At 54.6% G+C, this 23606-nt stretch overlaps 2 protein-coding genes and 1 pseudogene across 2 annotated transcripts; 1 reads left to right on the top strand and 2 right to left on the bottom strand.

The window, feature by feature from the left end:
• Positions 1 to 23606, bottom strand: part of LOC135405029 (zinc finger protein 271-like) — a 278014-nt pseudogene that overhangs the window by 212917 nt on the left and 41491 nt on the right.
• Positions 8323 to 8946, top strand: LOC135404678 (olfactory receptor 14J1-like). Its single transcript, XM_064639415.1, has one exon. The coding sequence runs from the start codon at positions 8323 to 8325 to the stop codon at positions 8944 to 8946; it is 624 nt and encodes a 207-aa protein (XP_064495485.1).
• LOC135404677 (nuclear factor of activated T-cells, cytoplasmic 4-like) lies at positions 17088 to 21224 on the bottom strand. The gene is made up of 5 exons (XM_064639414.1): positions 21023 to 21224; positions 19676 to 20231; positions 18984 to 19224; positions 17446 to 17514; positions 17088 to 17339 (listed from the first exon to the last, which is right to left on the bottom strand). Exons 1-5 carry the CDS (start codon positions 21222 to 21224, stop codon positions 17229 to 17231), a joined length of 1179 nt encoding a protein of 392 aa, XP_064495484.1. The 3' UTR covers positions 17088 to 17228.

Raw genomic sequence — 23606 nt, 5'->3', positions numbered from 1 at the left:
GCTAATGAGTCTCACTGTGGGACACAACTGAGAATGTGTCCCCAGGTTCCAGTTAGAGCAGAAATCTGCAGACAGTGATGACAAGGATGGACAAGCAAGGGAAAGGTGGCTCTGATGCTGCAGAAACCTTGACTTGTTTCCTTAATCCAACAGGCCAAGGCCTGACCCTCAGCCCCTGGGAAGGCAGATGCTGTCCCTGCCTCATTCCTCAGGGCTCCTCCTGGGGCACTGGGATGTGGGATGTGCAATGCCAAGGGCAGGACCATGGGGTGGCACCTGCCAGGCTGCTGAGCAGGGACAAGGAGGCCAGGAGGCCCCAGGGCTGCAAGGGCCACTCCCCTCCTCCTGGCATCAGGGGCACAGACAGCAGCCATGGCCAAAGGCCTGCAGAAGGTGGCTCTGTCAGGGCCTTTCAGCTTCTCCCCCTCCCTGTCTCCTCTCCAGCCCAGGCTGTCCTATGGTGTCCATGCCCTGCCCCTTTCCCTGCAGGCTGTCGTCATCCCCCCGGCTGCCCCACCTGGCTGGCACCTTCCTGCACTGACATCTCTGCATCCTCCCTGGTTCTTCCTGCACACACAAAGCCTTGGGCTCATCCAGACTCCTCCTGGGTGACGTGTTCCAGCCCAGTGTTTTCCATGGAGTGAAATTTCTTTTTCCTCATGTCCACTCGGGACCTCCCCAGCTGCACTTGGCATTAATTCTTTCTTTCTCATGCTCTTTTCTGCTCTGACAAAAGGATCCACCATCTCTAACTCCTCCCTTCAAGCCCTCTCAGGGCTGTCCTGTGCTGTCCTCAGTCTCCACACCATTGAGGCCACAGCTCCTTAGCCCCTCTCTAGTGCTCATGTTCTTGAGACATTTAAACCCCATCTTGGGAGATTTCTGGACACTCACTAATGTTTTTGCAGATGAAAATATCATGCTCATAGTCTAAGGAAATCACAGTTGCCATGACAACCAGCATGCATTCTCATTGCTATGGTAAGTTACCATGGTAAATAGAATACATTCCCATTGCCACAGTCAGTTACCATGGCAACCGTAATACATGATCATTGCTATGGTTGGTTACCATGGCAACCATAATACATTCCCATTGCTACAGTCAATTACTGTGGCAAACAGCATACTTCCCACTGCTACAGTCAGTTTCCATTGCAACCATAATACTTCCCACTGGTACAGTCAGTTACTATGGCAACCAGCATACATTCCAATTGCTATGGTCAGTGACCATGGCAACCATCACACATTCCCATTGCTACGGTGAGTTACCATGGAAACCATCATACAGTCGCATTGATACGGTCGGTTACCATGGCAACCATCATACATTCCCACTGCTATGGTCAGTTACCATGGCAAAAAGCATATATTCTCATTGCCACGGTCAGTTACCACAGCAACTACCATACATTCCCATTGCTAAGGTCAGTTACCATGGCAACCATCAGACATTCCCATTCCTACAATCAGTTACCGTGGCGACAATCATACTTTCCCACTGGTATGGTTGGTTACCATGGTAACCAGCATACATTCTCATTGCCATGGTAAGTTACCACAGCAACCATCATACATTCCCATTGGTAGAGTCAGTTACCACGGTAACCATCATACAGTCCCTTTTCTACAGTCAGTTACTACAGTCAACCATCATACTTCACACTGGTACAATCGGTTACCATGGCAACCGTCACACATTCCCATTGCTATGGTCAGTTATCATGACAAACATCACACATTCCCACTGCTACACACAGCTACCATGGCAACCATCACACATTCCCATTGCTATGGTCAGTTACCATGGCAACCATCACACATTCCCATTGCTATGGTCAGTTACCATGGCAAACATCATACATTCCCGTTACCACAGTCAGTTACCATGGCAACTAACATACTTCCCACTGCTACAGTCAGTTACCATGGCAATCGGCATACATTACAATTGCCACGGTCGTTACCATGGCAACCATCACACATTCCCATTGCTATGGTCGGTTACCATGGCAACATCATACATCTCCGTCACTACGCCGAGTTACCATGGCAACCAGTATGCATTCCCATTGCTATGGTCAGTTACCATGGCAACCAGCATACATTTCCATTGTTACAGTCAGGTACCATGGCAAACATCAGACATTTCCATTGTTATTGGCAGTTACCATGGCAACCAGCATACATTTCCGTTGTTACAGTCAGGTACCATGGCAACCATCAGACATTTCCATTGTTATGGGCAGTTACCATGGCAACCAGCATACATCCCCATTGCTACAGTCAGTTACCATGGCAACCATCATACTTCCCACAGGTACAGTCAGTTACCAATGACAACCAGCATATATTCCCGTTGCTACAGTTAGTTACCATGGCACCTATAATTCATTCCCATTCCTACTGTCAGTTACCATAGCAAACATCATACATTGACATTTCCACAGTCAGTTACCCTGGCAACCATCATACAGTCCCATTGCTACGGTCAGTCACTATGGCAACCAGCATACAATCCAATTGCTACGGTCGGTTACCATGGAAACCATCATACATTCCAATTCCTACAGTCGGTTACCATGGCAACCATCATACATTCCCATTGCTACAGTCAGTTACCAAGGCAATCATCATACATTGCTGTTGCTACGGTCAGTTACCATGGCAACCACCATAAATTCCAACTGTTATGGTTGGTTACCATGGCAACCACCATACATTCCCAGTGCTATTGTTGGTTACCATGGTACCCATCACACATTCCCATGGCTGTAGTCGGTTACCATGGCAACCATCATACATTCCCTTTGCTATGGTCGGTTACCATGGCTACCATCACACAGCCCCATTGCTGTTGTTGGTTACCATGGCAACCATCATACAGCCATGTTGCTACCATCAGTTAGCATGGCAACCATGTGAATTCCAGTTTCTATGGTCAGTTACCATGGAAACCATCATACAGTCATCTTGCTACAGTCGGTTACCATGGCAACATCATACATTCCCGTTCCTACTGTCAGTTACCATGGGAACCATCATACATTCTCATTGCTACAGTCAGTTACCATGACAAACAGCATACATTCCCATTGCTATGGTCAGCTACCATGACAACCAGCATACATTCCCATTGCTATGGTCAGTTACCATGGCAACCATCAGACATTCCCATTGCTACAGTCAGTTATCATGGCAATCATCATACTTCCCATAGCTGTGGTCAGTTACTATGGCAACCAACATACATTCTCATTCCCACAGTCAGTTATCATAAGAACCACCATACATTCCCATTGCTACAGTAGGTTACCATGGCAACCATCATACATTGTCATTGCTATGGTCAGTTACCATGGAAACCATCATAGAATCACATTGCTATGATTGTTTACCATGGCAACTAACATACATTCCCGTTGCTACAGTCAGTTACCATGGCAAACAACATAATTCCCACTGGTACAGTCCGTTACCATGGTAACCACAATACATTGTCATTTCTATGGTCAGTTACTGTGGCAACCATCATATATTCCCATTGCTACAGTCAGTTACCATGGCAAACATCATACTTCCAGTTGCTACGGTCAGTTACCATGGTAACCATCATACATTCCCATTGCTACGGTCGGTTACCACGGCAAGCATCAATAATTTCCATTGCTACAGTCACCATGGCAACCATCACACATTTCCATTCCTATGGTTTGTTACCATGGCAACCATCATAGATTCGCATTGCTATGCTCGATTACCATGGCAACCATCATAAAGTCACATTCCTATGGTCAGTTACCATGGCAACAAGCATACATTGCGGTTGCTACAGTCAGTTACCATGGCAACCAGCATACATTCCCATTGCTACAGCCAGTTACCACAGGAACCATCATACTTCCCACTGGTACAGTCGGTTACCATGGCAAGCATCATACATTCTCATTGCTACTATCAGTTACCATGGGAACCATCATACCTCTCACTGGTACAGTCAAATACCATGGCAACCATCATAAATTGCTGTTCCCATGGTCAGTTACAATGGCAACCATCATACATTCCCATTACTATGGTCGGTTACCATAGCAACCAGCATACATTTCTGTTGTTACACTCAGTTACCATGGCAACCATCAGACATTTCCATTGCTATGGGCAGTTACTATGGTAACCTCTTGATTCCTCTTGGACAGAAGCAGATGCAGATGAGCCTCCCTGTTGTCCACCAACCTGCCAGCTGTGCTCTAAAGGCCTGTGTCCCAAGGGGTGTCTTCACCAAGACCCTGCACAAACCTCTGGGACTCTTTGCATCCTGTCGTGGTGCCTTTCCAGTGAATTCCAGGGTTATCAAAGACAACTGGAATGGGCTCTTTGTCTCACTCCACAAGGTCACCCAAACCACTCTCTCCTCTGACCCTCACCCACAAAAGTTCACCCAATTTCTTCATCTCCTACACCATCTTCACAGGTCCAAGAAGCTCCTTCCCACTGAGGACACCTCTCTCCTGCTCTTTCTCTCCTGTGTCTCCTTGGCCTTCTCTCCCAACCCATCACAGCCCTGCAACCTGGGAACTGTCTCAGCAGGCCTGGGCTGTTATTGCCTGCAAGTGGAATGCAGAGAGACTTGGGGCTGCAGCTCCTCCTGCCTGTGCCCCACATGCAGGGCATTGGGGCCTGTCTGGCTGCAGCCCCTCAGCGGGGGCACCGGGGTAAGAACAGACTTGCAGTGGGGAAAGCTGCTCTGAAAGCCCCGAGAGCTGGGCTGTGCAGAGGCTTTGCTGACAATGGCCTTGGGGGTGGATGTGCTGGGACTCAGGCCCAGGGGGAAAATCACAGACCTGATCCCTGAGGAGATCAGCACATGCTGCTGAAATGCGGGGGGAGAGAAGAGCAGCAGAGGGAGGAAACAAGTGTGGACAGCCTGGGCTGATGTGCTTTGGACTCGTGCCTGGCCCGGCCTTGGCTGGGCAGAGAAGGGACAGCCTTTGTGTCCCTGCAGGGCTGGGATTCACTCCCTGCCCCAAAGGCACCCAGTGTGTCTGAGAAGCCCTGGGTGGTGCCTGTCCCACAACTGCTGGAAATGGGGACGGGCTTCCTGCACAGGCCCTGTGCTGTCCATGGCAGCTGCTGCACTTGTGCTGCAGAGCCCTGGCACCTCCCCTGGCACTACAGGCCCCTCTTTGGCTGTTCAATCCAGGCTCTGCTGCCCTGAATTAGGTTCAGCATCGAAGGGATATCCAGGAGACAACTGCCATTGTACTCTGAGGACATGTAGAAAATACCCTGATAAAGAACAAGAGAGAGACCTCTCTCCCTGTGCCACCTGACTCCATTTGGTCACCTGAACACCTCTAGGGGCTGCCCTGGACAGAAGGAACAGGGACAGGTTCCCCTGTCCTACCTGTGGGCCCGTTCTGCCACTGAAGTTGGCCAAAGCAATGTCCCAGCAGCCTCCAAGAAGATCCCACAGCTGCTGCCCTGTCCCTAGGAACTGCTCCATTGGAGCCTGCAGTTCCCAGCAGGAATCTCGGTCACCTCTGGCCCCTCAGAAGGAACCAGGGCTTTGTGTCCCAGCAGGTCACTCCTGGCTTTGGTCTTCATTCATTCCCATGGAAGCTGGGACAAGGAGTCACCTGCAGGGGCCTGTTTTGGGCCCACTGAAGTGGGGCAGGAGGAATCCCTGCCCATGGGGGTTGTGGAGGGAGCTGAGTGTCCTTCTGGCCCCAGGTCTGCAGAGCCACAGTGAGACACCTCTGTTGACTCAGCTGAGTCCCTTCCCTCAGTGCAGGTGAAGGAGATCCCTCCTGGGCACTGTCTGGGTTTCCTGTCTAATGATGGGACATGAAAAGGGGACTCTTGAACTCTGTGTGTGTTTGGAGAAATGACCCTTCTAAAAGAAGTGTCTGTGCCCAGCTAAGAGAATGAACATCATTATTTCCTTCAGCTGTGTGGCAGCAGATTCCCCTGGAGCCCCAGGGACAGCTGGAGGGAGCCCAGAGGGGCAGAGAAAGGGCTGCCTGGGGCTGTTGCTGTGCTGCTGAGCTGGGCCGGGCTCCTGGCACACAGGGAGCTCCTGGCAAGCAAGAAGAGCTTCAAAGAGACAGCTCTGCTGGTGAGCTGCTCCTCTGCACAGCCCAGCAGGGCTGAGGGCACTGCCTGCAGCACCCAGGGCACAGGAGAGAAGGCAGAGAGATGAGAGGCAGCCTAGGCTGGGAGGTGACTGAGCTCTCACTACACGAGAAACCTTCCCAGGATTTGAAGGAAGAATTCTCTGGCTGTAGGAAAGTTCAACTTGCCTTCCTGGAGGCATCTCCTAAAGCTGCCACATCCCACAGCTTCTAGGATCTTTCAGCAGGACTCTCCCAGTTGCTGCAGTGCAGGGGAAGTGGCAGAGCAGGGCAGGAGCTGCAGGCAGCAAGGGCAGAGAGGAGAAGGGAGCAGGAGGTTCAAGGGATCCTGGGGTGGGAGGACAGGGCAGAGCTGCTCAGGGCAGGAACCTTGCCAGTCCTTTGCCACGGTCAGGCTCTGGCTGCAGAGCAGTGCAGGTGAGTTCCTGCAAGTGCCTCTCCCAGCTGCCAAATGGCAGCAGTGGCAGGAGCTGTCAGGATGGCTCTGCTGAATTTCCTGGAGTGCAGCAGGAGAAGCTGCTGCAGAGCAGGACTTGCTGCTGCCCCCTCAGAGGCCCAGGCCCAGAAGGTTCCCTGTGGCAGGGCTGGCTGTGGGGTGGGAAGGTGGGGGTGCAGCCAGGGGTGCCCAGGGCTGTGGTGCAGAGCAGGGTCCTGCCCCAGGGCTCTGTGTGCTGGGGCAGGGACTCTGCTGCCTGCCAGGGGCAGCTCTCAGCCCGGCCAAGGAGCTGCCACGGGGCTGGGGGAGAAGGGCTGTGGGGAAGGAACAACTCCTGGGAGGGCAGAGCAGGGCAGAGTCCTTCTGATCCTCAAAGTGTGCTGCAGGAATGAGGGCTGGTCACAGCTCCAGATCAAAGCAGGAAATTTCCCAGAAGGTATTTGCGAAAGGCACAGACAGACAGGGGGTACCCTAAAGAGAATGAACCAGTTCTCTCAGTGTTATACTCTGGGTTGTCTGGGTGCTGACTGTGACAGGGAAATGAATCTCTGAGCACAGGAGGAGACACTGAAACTTGAACTCTGTTAGATTAGAGAGTGCTGAACCTGAGAGTATTAGACATCAAGACTGTCTTATAGACGCATCAGTGTCACTTTTCCAGCCTCCTCAGGGTTGCTCTGACATTGCCATCAGAGCCTGCCCAGGCAGAGATGCCCCTGGGCAGTGCCCTGTGCTGCTGGGAGGGCTCTGCAGAGCAGAGCTGAGCTCCCAGGGCTGGGATGGGCTCTGGCAGCACTGCCAGGGCCCAGCCCTGTGCCCAGGGAAGCAGCTGCTGTCAGGGACAGCTCCAGGCAGCAGAGCCCTGGGCAGGGAGTGGGGGGCAAGTGTCCCCAAGGCCTGGGGGAGGGGGCGTTCAGACAGCTCTGGGGGCCCTTCCCTGCAGCTCTGCTGGGCACTGTGTGCTGGGAAAGGAGTTGCCTCTGCCTGAAGAACATCTCCCCTGCGGGACCCTGCCCCCTCTGCTAGGCCTGTGCTGCTGGGCTTGGAACTGCCCCCAGCAAGGCCTAGCTTTGTCTGAGCAGGATCCTGGGCAGTGCTGAACCTTCTCTTGGGGGTGGGCACTCTTCTGTCCGAGCCCTTGGCTTCTCTGCAGGAGGGCTCCTGTCCTGCTCTGTCCAGCACAACTACAGTGCTGGCCTGGAAAGGCACGTTGAACTCCTTGGCAGTACATGGAAAGAGCTCCTGCCACATAGAACCCTCTGCCAGCACATATTAGAGAGAAAAATTTGATTCAATCTTGAAATTAATTACATTGAAATCTGGAGTGATATTGTCAGAGGTGGCTGTTGTAATTTTACCCTGTGCCTTCCTTTTCTGAACAGACCCTGTGCTACGAATCAGCAAATGTCCAACAGCAGCTCCCTCACCCAGTTCCTCCTCCTGGCAGTTGCAGACAGGCGGGAGCTGCAGCTCCTGCACTTCTGGCTCTTCCTGGCCATCTCCCTGGCTGCCCTCCTGGCCAACGGCCTCATCCTCAGCGCCGTAGCCTGTGACCACCACCTGCACACCCCCATGGGCTTCTTCCTGCTCAACCTCTCCCTCACAGACCTGGGCTGCATCTGCACCACTGTCCCCAAAGCCATGCACAATTCCCTCTGGGACACCACAACCATCTCCTACTTGGGATGTGCTGCACAGATCTTTTTCTTTGTATTCTTCATGTCAGCTGAGTTTTGCCTCCTCACCATCATGTGCTACGACCGCTACGTTGCCATCTGCAAACCCCTGCACTACGGGACCCTCCTGGGCAGCAGAGCTTGTGCCCACATGGCAGCAGCTGCCTGGGCCACTGGGTTTCTCTATTCTCTGCTGCACACAGCCAATATATTTTCCCTGCCCCTGTGCCAGGGCAATGCCCTGGGCCAGTTCTTCTGTGAAATCCCTGCCATCCTCAAGCTCTCCTGCTCACACTCAGGCTACCTCAGGGAAATTGGACTTCTTACAATAAGTTGTTTGTTAGGTTTTGGCTGTTTTGTTTTCATCATGCTGTCCTATGTGCAGATCTTCAGGGCTGTGCTGAGGATCCCCTCTGAGCAGGGAAGGCACAAAGCCTTTTCCACGTGTCTCCCTCACCTGGCCGTGGTCTCGATCTTTGTCAGCACTGCCACATTTGCCTACCTGAAGCCCCCCTCCATCTCCTCCCCATCCCTAGATCTGGCCCTGTCAGTTCTGTACTCGGTGGTGCCTCCAGTACTGAACCCCTTCATCTACAGCCTTAGGAATCAGGAGCTCAAGGATGTCATGAGGAAAATGATGATTGGATTCTTTTCAGAACCAAAACGTTGGTTCTTTTCTTCTGTAAATAATTCCTAACATTACTTGCTACAGGCTAACTCTTCGCAGGATTTTGGAGGGGCTAGTAATGTTTTCTTTGGTATTTTGACTTTTTAATGATGTAGTGCAGAATAAAATTTTGTTCTTGATCCCTCTTCTAATTCACTGTCTTTTTCCTGAATTTGACCCTGCCCCTGTGTAAATGAGGAACCCTCTCTTCATATTAAAACAAATGAAAGGACAAAGTAGAAACCTGGTGTTTTTGAGACGGTTCTTCAGAGATCTTTTTAAAATGTCAAGGCAGTGCCCGTGTGCAGGGGGGTTGGGGAAAAGGGGACCAGAACAGCAGTAGTGCAAGGGAGCACCAGCACTTGATCCTTCCCAATTCAACACTCTCCTTCTGTGCCTTTGGGGAAGGTCTCTGAGTGCTCTGGCTGGTTGGTCACTGTTCTGCTTGGTGTCAGTGCTGTGACCACGGGCAGGGACCGGCCCTGGGCACTGCTGGGACAGAGCTGGGCTCAAGGACAGCAGAATCCTGCCCAGGCTGGAGTCACCCAGAGATAAAGTACCTTGTGTCTGGTGTAATCCATGAGATCACAGGGCACACAGCAGGAACAGGGAGAGGAGTCTGGGGAGTGCCTCATCTTCCCCTCAGTGAACTTCCACAGGTTGACGAAGAGCAGCCCCCAAAGCCATGTCCCAGCTCTGGAACAAGGCAGGGCCCCTCTGAGCCCCCTCCATGGCCACACAGGAGCGTCTGTGGGAGGTGGTCAGTGGCAGGGAGCACCATCAGCTGGCTCTGCCTCCCAGCTAGAGCAGCACAGACCAACAGAGTCCCCCATGGCCCTGGGCCCCACAGCCCCCGTGCTCTGCAGAGCAGCCCCCCCAGCTCGGGGGCTATGGGGAGCATGGGCAGGGGGTGCAGGAAGGGCTGCTCAGGCCAGCACAGACGTGTTCCCCTGGGGAAAGGCTCTGTGGAGAGATGAGATGTGCCAGAAGAAGAGCAGGACACCCTGTGTGAGCAGAGGGGCCATGGGAAGAGGCTGCCCTGTCCCTGGGGAAAAGAGGGGGCAAAGCAAACTCTGGGAAACTCTCTGATCTAAGTTGTGCTGCCCAAGAACACGCTGACTCTAGAGGTGTCCAAGCAGGGCAGAGCTGGTGACTCCGGTCTGTGCGGCGGCGGGGGGGAGGCAGCGGCTCTGCTTGATTCCATGGAGTTCTGGGGAGGCACAGTGGCCCCTTGGTTCCAGGAGGCTCTGAAATGTCTCAGGGTTCCTTTGGTTCCATGAGGCCCTGCAGTGTCACAGTGGCCCCTTGAGTCCATGAGGTTCCTCAGGGTCAGAATGGCCCCTTGGTTCCATGAGGTTCCAAAAGGTCTCAGGGTTCCTTTTCTTCCATGAGGCCCCACATGTCAAAGTGGCCCTTTGGTTTCACCACATTTCAGTGTCCCTGTGTTCCTTTGTTTCCATGGGGCCCTGCAGTGGCACAATGGACGTTTTGTTCCATGAGCTTCCAAAATGTCTCAGGGTTCCTTTTGTTCCTTGAGGCCCCACCAGTCCCTTGCTTCCATGAGATTCACAGTTTCCCTGTGTTCTTTTGGATCCATAAGGCCCTGTAGTGTCACAACTGCCCCTTGATTCCATGAAGTCCCACAGTGTCCCTGGATTCCTTCTGTTCCATGAGGTTCCCCAGTGTCACAATGGCCTCTTGATTCCATGAAATTCCACTGTGGCCCAGGGTTTCTTTGTTTTCAAGAGCCCCTGCAGTGCCACAATGGCCTCCTGATTCCATGGGTTTCTGCAGTGTCACAATGACCCCTTTATTTCAGGATGTTGCCCACTGTGCCTGGGTTCCTTTGGCTCCATGTGGCCCTGCAGTGTCCCAGTGGCCTCTTGATTCCATGGCTTTCCCCAGGGTCACAATGGCCCCATAATTCTATGAGGTTCTGTAGTTTGACAGTGGTTCCTTGATTCCATGAGGTTGCACCATGTTATCACAAAGCTGAGCCCATCCTGATGAAAGTTCTGAGGAGGTTAGGAGGAACTGGGACAAAACGGTATAAGATAATTGAGGAAGGAAAGAGGGGCTTGGCCAAGAGAGAGGAAAGATTTTGATGAGTTAAAAACCAGGTTCAGGGAATGCTGAGGGTGCTGAAACACTGACTGCAAACACTCCTGATTGACCTTTATGCACTTTGTAACCTGAAGCCCCAACACTTCCCAAAAGTGCTGCCTCTCCCATTGAAAGGAATTCACTGCCCTAATTCCAAGCCAGAAAAAGCCCAACACCAGAACTCCAGACTCTTATTTGTACTCCAGTGCCCACCCCATTACCAAACCTGTATTACCAATATGAAAAAACAAGCTTTACTCCTGACCCAGACCAAAACCCTCTTCCCCTAATCATGAACCAGACACTGTCAGCAGAACAACAAACCTCCCTCAGCTTCCACCTAATCACGATCCTAAACTCTAAACCTCAAACCCTGATCATTAAGCACCCCCACAGCCCTTGGGAGCAGGGCAAGGACCTGCAGGGCCCAGAACAGGCCCAGGGGTTGGCAGAGGAATGGGAGGTGACCTGATCTGCTCAGCTCTGCAGTGACCCCCAGGAGAAGGGCCTGGGCTCTGGGAGGGATGTCCTGTGGCACAGGGGCTCAGGATCCAAGTTAAGAAGGCCAACTGCATGTGGGGTTGCCTTGGGGGGAGTGTGGGCACCCAGGCAAGGGAGTTGTCACCCCCCTGGACTCAGCCCTGGGGTCACCACATCTGGTCTGGTCTGTCTGTCTGTGAGGTTCCTCATTCTGGAGGAATGACGAAGAACTGGAGAGGGTCTAGTGCAGATCTGACAGGATGAAGCTTTTCTTGGTGCTGGAAAGAAAAAGAAACCCATAAAATGCAGCTTGGAAGGTTCAGACTGAAGGTGGGGAAAAAGGAATGTTACTCAAAGGGGAACCTTATGGTGCCAGAGGTCACTAAGAGGGTGATGGCATGGCTTTGTGTTCCAGGGAACAGCCAGAGCTGGTGCAGAGACATCAGGGAGGGTCTAGAAATGCTGCTGGGAGGGGGGTGGGAAAGCAGGAGGGGTGTGTGCAGCCTGCAAGGCCAGAGCAGCAGCAGGGCCAGGGCAGGACAGCCTGCAGGAGAGATGGCCAAGGGCTCTGGCAGGGCTGCAAGGCCCAAAGGCACCCAGGCCTTTGTCCCCTTGCCTCTGGCAGCTGCCTCTGCCACTCAGGCCACCACAAGCCACTTTCCTGGCAGGTTCTGCCCTTGGTTTCTGCCTCGCCCCTCCCTCAGCAGCCTGGCAGGGGTTGCCCAGTTTTGGGCCTTTGTTGTTCCTCCCCCTCCCATCCCAGTGCCCCCCAAACAGCCCTGAGCCAGCCGGGAGGGACAGGATCTGCTGGGCCAGGGCCTGGGGCTCAGGCCTTGGCCTTTGTGCTCCACAAAACCAAGGCAGGCTTTGCTCAGCATTGCAGGGGCCTGCCCAGAGCCTTTGTCTGCCTGCACTCCTGGCCTCCAAGGAGCTGCTCCAAGGAGTCCCTGGGGAGGCTTTGTCAGGGCCTGCCCTCAGTGGGGCCCAGCAATGCTTCAAGGCACTTGGACTTTGGCTTCTGACTTCTTGAGCAGCTTCTTCAATCTTCTCTCAGTACCTCAGGATCATGGGCTGGGCTGCAAAAACACCGTGGGGCTCATTAAAATGCAGAAATCCCTCAGGATCTCTTTGTCTTCCTTTAATTGTCTTCAAAGCAATTTCAAAACAAGTCTTCAAAGTTTGTACTTTTTTTTTTTTTTAATTTAAGGATGGACATATTTTAGTTCAGAGAAGAGTTGATAGAGGTGTTCTCCAAGTGATCTTGATGCTGAGTGTCTCCTCAGGTGATCCACACTGACCCTGGATGATCAACCTTGCTCCTCACCTCACCCCCCAGCCTCACCAGTTCTGACATGGCCCATCTTGGACTGACAGCTGATGCAGCTCCAAACACACTGTGGGACCCATTAAAACACTGAAAACAAATTATTTCCCTTCCTTTCATTGTCTTCAAGACTTGAACAGCTAATTCGAGTTGTTTTGTAGTTTAGCTAAGAAAGAAGATTTTAAAGTGGAAGTCACGAAAAATAATTTTTTTGATGAAAGGGAATGATTTACACAGATCCTCGGGATGCAAGAGGGTCAGGGCACAAAGGATTTGGACACAAGTATAAGGGGGCAAAAGAGATTAGTAGCACTTAATCATTGACCAATTGAACAATTATCAAGTGGTTCAATAGCATTTGCCACAATTTTAACAGTGACTGAATTACAGATTCACAATAACAACATTCATCATTGTCATGGCCAGGCTTCGCGAACGAAGATTTGGGAAGGCTCTATCCACATTTGTTACAGGCACGCTGGTGGCTAACAAGGCCAATATGAGATAGGCATAACGGATTGCAAAAGGCACAGCAGAAAGACTCCTTAGGTGGTATATTCTGCAAACACGGTTCTTTCTGCATTGTCTTTTCTCCTCAAGGGTGATCCTGCATGCGTTCTCAAAAGCATCAGCAGTGTTATAGATGGTGTGTCTCCAGGCCTCCCGACTGGAGGCCAGAGTAGACCAGTTATGATGATCAATATGGCCAAGGCTGAGATGTTGTTTCAGGGAGTCCTTGTATCTTCTCTTTGGGGCTCCTTTCTTGCAGCAGCCAGTGGCAAGTTCACCACAGAGCAAGATCTTAGGGAGGGGGTGGTTGGTCCTTCATCCTTGAGACGTGCCCTGCCCAACGCAGCTGTGTTCTCATCAACATGGCCTCAATACTTGTGACTGCTGCTTGTTCTAGAACAGATGCATTGGTCACATAATCTGACCAGTGGATGTTTAGGATTGTGCAAAGGCAGCGTTGATGGAAGCGTTCTAGGAGACGCAGGTGGTGGTGGTAGATGACCCATGATTCAGATCCGTATAATAGAGTAGACACCACTATGGTTCTGTAAACACTGATCTTTGTACTTTTCTTCAAGTGTTTATAACGCCAAACTCTTTTATGAAGCTTTCCAAAAGCTCTCTATGCCTTTGCTAACCTGTTGTCCATCTCTCCGTCAATCTCACCATCCGAAGAGATGAGGCTACCCAGGTAATTAAACTGCTGAACTGGTTTGAGCACTGATTGGCCAATGGTGATATGGGGATGAAGGAAGACTTCCTGAGGTGCAGGTTGATGGATTGATGGAGAACCTCTGTCTTCTTTAAGCTGACTTCCAGCCCAAAGAGCTCAGCAGTATCTGCAAAGCAGGATGTTAAACGCTGCAGAGCTGCTTCTGTGTGGGCAACAAGGGCGGCGTCATCAGCATAAAACAGCTCCTGGACAAGATGGTTTAAGGTCTTGGTGTGGGCCTTCAGTCGCCTTAGGTTGAAAAGGCTTCCATCAGTACGGTATCGAATGTAGATACCGTCCTGATCATCGAGGTCTGCCGTGGCCCTTTGGAGCATCCTGCTGAAAAAGATTGTGAATACGGTTGGTGCAAGAACACAGCCTTGTTTCACACCATTGGTTATTAGAAAGGGCTCAGAAAGTTCATCACCACATCTGACTTGGCCGTGCTGATCCTCATGGAGTGAGATGATCATTTTAAGGAACTTGGGGGGACAACCTAAACGTTCCAAAATCTGCCACAGACCTTTTCTGCTCACAGTACCAAAAGCCTTGGTGAGGTCGACAAAGGTTACATAGAGACCTTTGTTCTGTTCCCTACACTTCTCTTGCAGTTGTCTGAGAAAAAACACCATGTCTGTGGTGCTCCTGTTGGCTCTGAAACCACACTGACTTTCAGGTAGCATTCCTTCTGCTATAGCAGGTATTAGTCTGTTCAAGAGTATTCTTGCCAGGATTTTGCCAGCAATGGAGAGCAGAGTAATACCAGGGTAATATGAGCAGTCTGATTTAGTACCTTTCTTTTTATACAAAGTGATGATGACTGCATCTCGAAGGCCTGATGGTAGTTCGCCTGGTTCCCAACAGCGCACCACAAACTCATGAAATTTAGCATGGAGTGCAAGGCCCCCACGTTTCCAGACTTTGGGTGGAATTCCATCAACCCCAGCTGCCTTGCTGATTTTCACCTGCTATATGGCCTTAAGGGTTTCTCCTAAAGTGGGGGCAGTATCCAATTCATATTTCACTGGTTGTTGTGTGATGGACTGAATTGCTGAGTCTTGGACTACACAGTTGGTGCTGAAAAGAGTCTCAAAGTGTTCAGACCATCGATTCAGAATGGAGGTTTTATCTGTTAGAAGCGTTTGCCCATCAGCACTGAGTAGAGGGCTTTGGGCTTGGTATGTAGGCACGTATGCTGAATAAAGGACTATCTTCTTGTGCATACATATATATACACACACACTGAACAGAGTGAAAAAGTTGAAGTCTACTCAACTGTTGGTCATAAAGTGGAATTAAGTTTAGGAGAAAACATAACCTAATTAGGAGGTTATGAAAGGCACATTAGTATGTGCTGGTGTCGTGGTTTGGACCTTGTTTTCCCCCAGAGGCTGAGAAAAGTGGTAGACCCCAAGGGGTGGAAACCCTTAGAAGTTTTGAAATTCTGTCCAATGGGCGCTCCTGCAGAAATGTAAACATATCACAACCAGACCTGAAGAGAAGAGTTGTAGTTTTAGTTGTTTTAGAAGAGGTGGCCATGTTGTAGGGCCACGAGGAAGGGGCTCTGTGCCCCTTGGGGCCTCTGGCCCCCTCCCAGCCCCTGGCTGGGGGGGCTGCAGGGACCTGGAACAGCATAAAGCTGGGCTAGGTGCCTGTAGTTATGCTGGGAGATGTTTTTTCTCCATGGGCACACAGCAGCAGCCAGGACTGATCAGAGAAACGGTGGCAGAGAGCCAGAGATAAGCACCTGAACTGAAGAAGCAGCAGAAACAACATGCAGCACCGCAGAGAAGGACTCCTGGAAGACAGAGCCGGGAGAAAGAGAGCCAGCAGCAGAGAGACAGAGTTTGGGGTAAGGCTGTACCAGATTCCCCAAAACTCCCTTGAGACCCCTCTTGGAGAAGAGGGACATGGACTCCTATTTTGGAGAAGAGTTTTAGACATGCAGCACCGGAGAGAGAGAGGAGCTGAGAAGCTCAGAGCGTCCTGGAGCTGGACCGGGACGGCCAGATGGAATGCGAGGGAGTTGACCTTGGCTCCCCCCTCGCACTGCTGCCACGGTGGCAGCCTGAGAGACAGGGCACAGAGGTCCTGCAAGCTTGAATCTCTTGAGATACCAGACCGTCACGAAGACCCCCCTGTGTCTTCGTGATATGACGTGGTGATACGACCTTGTCTGGGGTTACGAAGCCCACGGAAGACCCCTGCGTCAAGGGGGCCGAGGGAGCTTGGTACCTCCCTCGTGAGTGCTGGCAGAAAGCCAGCCACAGCTGCTGCATGTGGAGAAGACAGACAGAACCTGCTGCCTTAGAAGATGCTGCTGATTAAGGACTGGAAGGGATCTGTTCTTCTTTCCCTCCTGGACTTTTATTTGGAGGGGAGAAGAGATCTGATCCATTGTAAATACTATATGTCATGGTAGAGATAGTTATAATCGTGTGTATAATGTGATATGGTATTTATTTGTACAGTCATTGTAATATATTCCCTTCCCCCACTTTGAGTCTGGTGTGTTTTGTCTGGAAAAACCCATCTCACATTGGGTTGAGATGTGGGAGGGGGGATGGAGTTAGGGAATTGGATTTTGGGGCTATCTCAAACCATGACAGAGGGAAAGTGAGGGAAAATGGGAGAGTGAGGGGAAAATAGAGGATAATGGGGGGAAATGAGGGAAAATAGGAGATAATGCGGAAATGGGAATAATGGGGAAAATAGGAGATAATGAGGAAAAATGGGGGGGAATGGGGGAAATAAGGGGAAATAGGGGATAATGGAGGAAATGGGGGAAAATGGGGGGAAAATGGGGGAAATGAGGGAAAACAGGGTAATAGGGAAAATGGGGGATAATGAGGGAAAATGGGGAAAATAGAGGATGAAGAAGGAAAATGGGGGATAATAGGGGAAAAATAGGGGGTCACTACAAGACCCCCCTTCCCATCAGACTCTGAGGCATCTCTGCTCTCACCTGCCTCCCCTTGCTGATTAATTAACCACTCGTTAATTACTAACAAGTAATTAACCCCCCAAAACCCACAGAACCCGTCCGGCAGTGCAGCAGCTTTATTTTGGGGGGGGTCAGCATGGCCTTGTGTCACCAGAGCAGAGCATTGGGGGGGCCAAGCAGAGCCAGGGGATCCCAAACCCCTTCCCAGGGGGTCCCACCCCCCTTTTTCGGGGGGTCCCTCAGGGCTTTTCCAGCTGGGAGTCGCCGGGGAGGGTCCCCACGTCCTGGTAGGTGGGTTGGACCCCCCGGGAAATGTCCTCGTACATCGAACACTCGTCCAGGTTCAGCCCCTGAAAGCAGGGAAAGGGGGGGATTCGGGTCAGTTTGGGTGGGTTTAGGGGCTGATAGACCCCTCCGAGCACGATTTTGGGGCACGGGGACCCCCCAGAACGTCACCTCGTAGAGGTTTTCCTCCTCGCATGTGGTTTTTTCGGGGTGCAGCAGCTGCTCGTTGGCCCAGCGCTTCTGTGGGGGGGGAACAGGGGGCATGGGGGGGGTTGGAGTGGCCAGGGGGGCTTTGGGGGCACCAGAGGGGATTTAGGGGTGGCCGGGGGGGGGGGAAGGGAGCACAAGGGGTTTTTGGGGTGGCCAGGGGGGGTTTTCTGGGGGCACCAGGGGGGTTTTGGGGTGGCCAGGGGGGGTTTTGGGGGCACTAGTCAGGATTTAGGGGTGGCCGGGGGGGGGGGGTGGGAGCACCAAGGGGGAATTAAGGGTGATGGGGAAAACTAGGGGTGGCCGGGGGGGGGTTTCTGGGGGCACCAGGGGGGATTTAGGGGTGGCCGGGGGGGGGGGGTTGGGGGCACTACGGGGTATTTAGGGGTATCCGGGGGGGGCTAGGGGGCACCAAGGGGGAATTAAGGGGTGACGGGGGAAAACTAGGGGTGGTTGGGGGGGGTTTGGGGTGGCCAGGGGGGTTTTGGGAGCACCAGGGGGATTTTGGAGTGGCCGGGGGGGGTTTCTGGGGGCACCAGGGGGGATTTAGGGGTGGCCGGGGGGGGTTTCTGGGGGCACCAGGGGGGATTTAGGGGTGGCCGGGGGGGGGTTGGGGGCACTACGGGGTATTTAGGGGTATCCGGGGGGGGCTAGGGGCACCAAGGGGGAATTAAGGGGTGACGGGGGAAAACTAGGGGTGGTCGGGGGGGGTTTGGGGTGGCCAGGGGGGTTTTTGGGGGCACCAGGGGGATTTAGGGGTGGCCGGGGGGAGTTGGGTGTCTCTGGGGAGGACTGGGGGGATTTGGGGATGGCAGGAGGAGATTGGGGAGAACTGGGGGGGAATTGGGGAGAACTGGGAGGTACGGGGGGTTTGAAGGGGTTTTGGGGTCATCTGGAGGGGAATTGGGGGTACCGGGGCGGGTTGGGGGTGTCGGGGGGGATTGGGGTTACTCAGGAGGGGATTTAGGGGGACCTGGGGGGCAATTGGTGTCCCCAGGGTCTCAATTAATGTCCCCAATGTCTCAATTGGTGTCCCCAGTGTCCCAGTTGGTGTCCCCAGTGTCCCATTTACGGGTCCCAATGTCCCACCTGGTGTCCCCAGTGTCCCAGTTGGTGTCCCCAATGTCCCAGTTGGTGTCTCAATGTCCCAATTAGTGTCCCCAGCATCCCAGTTGGTTTCCCCAATGTCCCAATTAGGTGTCCCCAGTGTCCCAATTGGCGTCCCCAGTGTCCCATTTAGGGGTCCCAAAGTTCCAGTTGGTGTCCCCAGTGTCCCAACTGGGGGTCCCAGTGACAGAACTGGGGGTCTCAGTGTCCCAGTTGGTGTCCCCCTGTCCCAGTTGTCCCAGTGTCCCAGTTGGGTGTCCCAGTGTCCCAGTTGGTGTCCCAGTGTCCCAGTTGGTGTCCCCCTGTCCCAGTTGTCTCAGTGTCCTAGTTGGTGTCCCAGTGTCCCAGTTGGTGTCCCCCTGTCCCAGTTGTCCCAGTTTGTCCCAGTGTCCCACCCTGAGCAGCAGCAGCAGCCCCGGCCCGGCCGAGCAGAGCAGCAGTAGCACCCCCTGCGCCGTCAGGATCCGGTTCTTGGTGCTCTCCCTCAGCGCCAGGAACGGGGCGGGAACTGGCTCTGCGGGAACGGGACTGGGTAACTGGGAGGGACTGGGGTATACTGGGAGGGACTGGGTTACACTGGGAGGGACTGGGGTATACTGGGAGGGAGTGCAGGGCACTGGGTTATACTGGGAGGGCCTGGGCTATACTGGGAGGGCACTGGGTTATACTGGGAGGGACTGGGTTATACTGGAAAGGGCACTGGGAGGGACTCAAGGGGGATACTGGGAGTGACTGGAACAGACTGGAGTGGGACTGGAGGGCACTGAGAAGGGCTCAAAGGGGATACTGGGAATAACTGGGATGGACTGGGGGGCACTGCAGGGCACTGGGATGGACTGGGGGGGCTTGTGGTAGCACTGGGTTATACTGGGAGGGGACTGGGATGGACTGGGTTATACTGGGAGGGGACTAGGATGGACTGGGAAAGACCGGTGACTCAGATGAGACCCCCCAGCCCCCCCTGACTCCTCCCCGAGACCCCCAGGACCCTCCCGAAGGTGCCGCAGGGCTGGGGGGCACTGGGATACCCTTGGAGGGGACTGGGACAGACTGGGTTAAACTAGGAGGGACTGGGCTATACTGGTACCATGCTGGGGGCACCGGGAGGGGCCGAGTGACCTGGCTGAGACCCCCCCGCGCCCCCCACTCACCGAGGACCCTGACGAAGGTGCCGCAGCTCTGGGCCGTCTCCCCCCCGGACTCCACGCGGCAGAAGAAGAGCCCGGAGTCGTTGTGGGACAGTTTGGGGAAGGTCAGGGTGGAGCTTCCCCCCCCTTCCTGCACCACCCGGTCCATCCGGCGGCCCCCCCGGGTGGCCACCACCTCCTGGGGCCAGGGGCAGCTCCGGGGGACCTCCCCGAGCCCGGGGGGACACGCCTGGAGCCAGGTCAGGGCGGTGTCGGGGGGGCCTCGGAAGTGGCACTCGAGGGTCAGGGGGGTCCCCACGCGCCCCTCGCGGGAGGGGGGCCCCCCCCACACCCGGAGCCACCCCCGGGGTGGGGCCGGGGAGCAGGAGGGGGTCGGGGGGCTCCCGGTGGTCACGATCACAGGGGTCGGCGTCTCGGGGGGCTCCGGGGAGGGAGGCAGGGAGGGGGTCGGGCACGAGGCGCAGCCTTCAGGGGGGGTCTGGGAGCACTGGGAGCCTGCGGGGACAGAGGGGGGTTATGGGGGGTCCCCCGGAGCTCCCCAAGCCCCACGGAGGGCGGCTGACCCCGGGGGGGTCACTGGGGGTCCCTGTCCCTGCTGGAGGGGGGTCTTTGGGAGTTCCCAGAACTGTGAGAGGTCATTGGGGGACCCCCGGGATCTCTGAAGGTCCCCCAGACCCATCGGAGGGTCATTGGGGCCCCCCAGCCCCTCTCACTTCCCCCCCTCCCCCCTCCCAGTTTCGGTTCCCTGTCCCAGTTTGGGGACAGGAAATACTGATTGGGAGGGGGAGCGGGGGATGTTTTGACACAGGTGCGGGGGATGAAACCCAATGCTGAGACCCCCTGAGACCCCCCCAGACCCAAACCCTGAGACCCTCAGACGCAAATGGCGACCTTGGGATCCCTGAGACCCCCAGATCCAAATCCTGAGCCCCTCGGACCAAAACCCTAAGCCTCCCTGACCCAAACTGAGACCCCCAGACCCAAACTCAGACCCCCAAGACCCAACCTGAGCCCTCCAGACCCAAAACCTGAGATCCCCAGAGCCAAACTGAGACCCCCAGACCCAAATCCTGAGCCCCCCAGACCCAAAACCTGAGATCCCCAGACCCAAACTAAGACCCCCCCAGAACCAAGGTCCCCAGACCCAAACTGAGGCCTTGGGACCCCTGAGACCCCCAAACCCAAAGCCTGAGACCCCCTGACCCAAACTGAAACCCCAGAGACCCCTCAGACCCAAACTGAGACCCCCCCAGACCAAAACTGAGACCCCCAGACCCAAATCCTACCTGCGAGGAGCAGGATGAGGATGAGCAGGGGTCTTGTGACCCCCCCAGTTTGGGGGAGGCCTCTGATTTTGGGGAGCCCCCTCCATCCCCCCACTGTCCCCGCTGAGGCCCCAAAAACAGGAGATGCAGCCCAGTGACCCCGGGAGGCCGCGCCCACACAAAATTCCCCCGGGGGGAAGGGCTGGGGGCCACGCCCATCCATCCCCCGACCTGCTGCCTCAAAATCCCCCCAGGACTTCTGAGGGGGGGAATTTCGGGGGTCTCAGGGGACTCAGTTTGGGTCTCAGGGTCCTCCCAGGTCCCCCCTGTCCTTCTTCCCTCCTGCCCCAGGCCCCGAGCTGAGGATGGAGAGCCCAGAGGACAAATCCCCCCGTGAGACCCTGGTGGGAGAGGCTGTTTTGAAGGGCTCCAGGAAGGCAGCGGGGAGGAAAAGGGCCGGAGATCCCCCCGCAGGAGGGGCTCCAAAGCCAGCCCAGGGTGCTCTGAGGGGGGGAAGACCCAGCCTGTGCCGGGAAGGCAGCCGGAGATTCAACAATTGCTTTAGTGTAGAGCACTGTCCTGTCTTATCCTGTACTCCTGGTAGTTTTAGTGTTTCTATTGTGCAGTAAATAATTCTGATGAAGATCTTTCGTGTGATCATTTGTAACCCTAAATAAATTCATTTCTATCAAGAGATCTGATTTGCCATCTTTAAAACCTGGGGGACAAAGGTGGTTCAGTCACACCTCTCTAATTCCTCTAAACTGAAACTGTTGGCATAATCCAAGGCTGAGGTTGGATCCAGCAGCCCCCAGCACCCCACAGGAAGTTGGGAGCTCAGGGGGGCCACCACCCTTTGCCAACCCTCCCTGTGCCCAAAGACCCCCCATGGGACTGTCAGACCCTGCCAGACCACCCACCCTTTTCCACCCTTCTCCCTGTTCCTCCCACTTTCCCATTGTCCCCTCCATCCCCAGCCCCCTCATGCTCAGTTTGGGGGTCCCACCCTCCCCTTTCCCCACTCTTCTGACTTCTCCCACCCATTTCCCATCATCTCCCAAACCTCAGAGCCCTCCCCCCCTCCACTTTTGGGGGGTCCCTCTGTCCTCCCACTCACTTTGGTGTCCCACCACCCCTTTATCCCCTCTGACCCCCCTTTTCCCACTGTCTGCCCCCCTTCCCACCCCCCCCTCACCCGAGAGCTCCTCACCCGCAGCCGGTGGGGGCTCCCAGCACCACCAGTGCCCAGAGAAGTCCCCCCAGAAAAGGGGTTGGGTGGGGTCCTGAATGGGCTCTGAGTATGTTTGGGGGTCCTTGAGGGGCTGTGGGGAGGTTTTGGGGGGTCCCAGCACCTTTTAGGGTGAGTTGGGTGCTTTACTGAGGGGTAGGTGCCCTCTCAAAGCCCCCCCAGAGCAGACTGACACAGGGGGAACACAGGGGGGTCCCCATTTCTGATCCATCCTGGGGCCGATTCTGCCCCCCCAAACTCAGCTACACCCCTTGGGATTCCCCCAAGCCCCTCCCCCACTGTCTCCCATAACCAGGACTGGGGAGAACTGGGAAGGTTTACTGGGATCACTGGAAGCAGCTGGGTGGTGTCAGAATAAAAGCAGGGGAGGGAGGGACACAGGACACCCCAAAATCCTCGTGGGGGATGGGGGCGGGGGGTCCAGCCACCGGCTCAGGAGCTCTGTGGGGAGAGAAAAGGGGGTGACACCACAGTGGGGGCCTCATGGCACAGAAACAACTGAGGGACATTGTGGAACCTCGTGGAATCAACAGGACATTACAGAATCACAGACTCAAAGAATACGCCAAGGTGGAAGGGACTCACCAGGATCACCAAGTCCAGCACTTAGCCCTGCCCAGGACCATTCCCAAGAGTCACACCGTGTGTCTGAGAGTATCATCCAAATGCTGCTGGAGCCCTGGCAGCCTTGGTGCTGTGCCCACTGCCCTGAGGAGCCTGTTCAGTAACCTCAGTCCTGTCCCTGCTCCCCACAGAGCAGAGCTCAGTCCCTGCCCCTTCTCTGCCCCTCCCCAGGAAGCTGGAACTGCAATGGGGTCTCCCCTCAGTCTCCTCCAGCTGAACACACCAAGTGCCCTCAGTGTCCTCACACGCCTTCCCCCCAAGGCCCTTCCCCACCTTCCTTGCTCTCCTTTGGACACTCTCCAATGGCTCAATCTCTCCCTTCCATTGTGTCCCCCAAACTGCCCCAATGGTGCAGGTGAGGCCGCCCCAGGGCAGAGCAGAGCGGGACAATCCCCTCCCTGGCCCGGCCGGCCATGCTGGGCCTGATGCCCCCAGGACAGGCTTGGCCCTCCTGGCTGCCAGGGCACTGCTGACTCAGGGCCAACTGGCCACCCACCAGCACCCCCAGGGCCCTTTCCCAGCACTGCTTTCCAGCCTCTCCTTCCCAGTCTGTCCGTCCATCTGGGGTTGCCCCATCCCAGGGCAGAATCCGGCACTTCCCCCTGTTGAAGTTCTCATGGTTGGTGATTCCCAGCCCTTGGATCTCTCCAGGTCTCTCTGCAGGGCCTCCCTGCCCTCAGGGGACTCAACAGCTCCTCCCAGTTTGGGGTCATCTGCAAACTTACTTAGTGT

Source organism: Pseudopipra pipra, chromosome W (assembly GCF_036250125.1).
Source record: "Pseudopipra pipra isolate bDixPip1 chromosome W, bDixPip1.hap1, whole genome shotgun sequence".
NCBI classification, from domain to species: Eukaryota; Metazoa; Chordata; class Aves; order Passeriformes; family Pipridae; genus Pseudopipra; species Pseudopipra pipra.
Note: the sequence above shows the minus strand (reverse complement) of the source record. Positions and strands in the feature narration are given on the sequence as shown.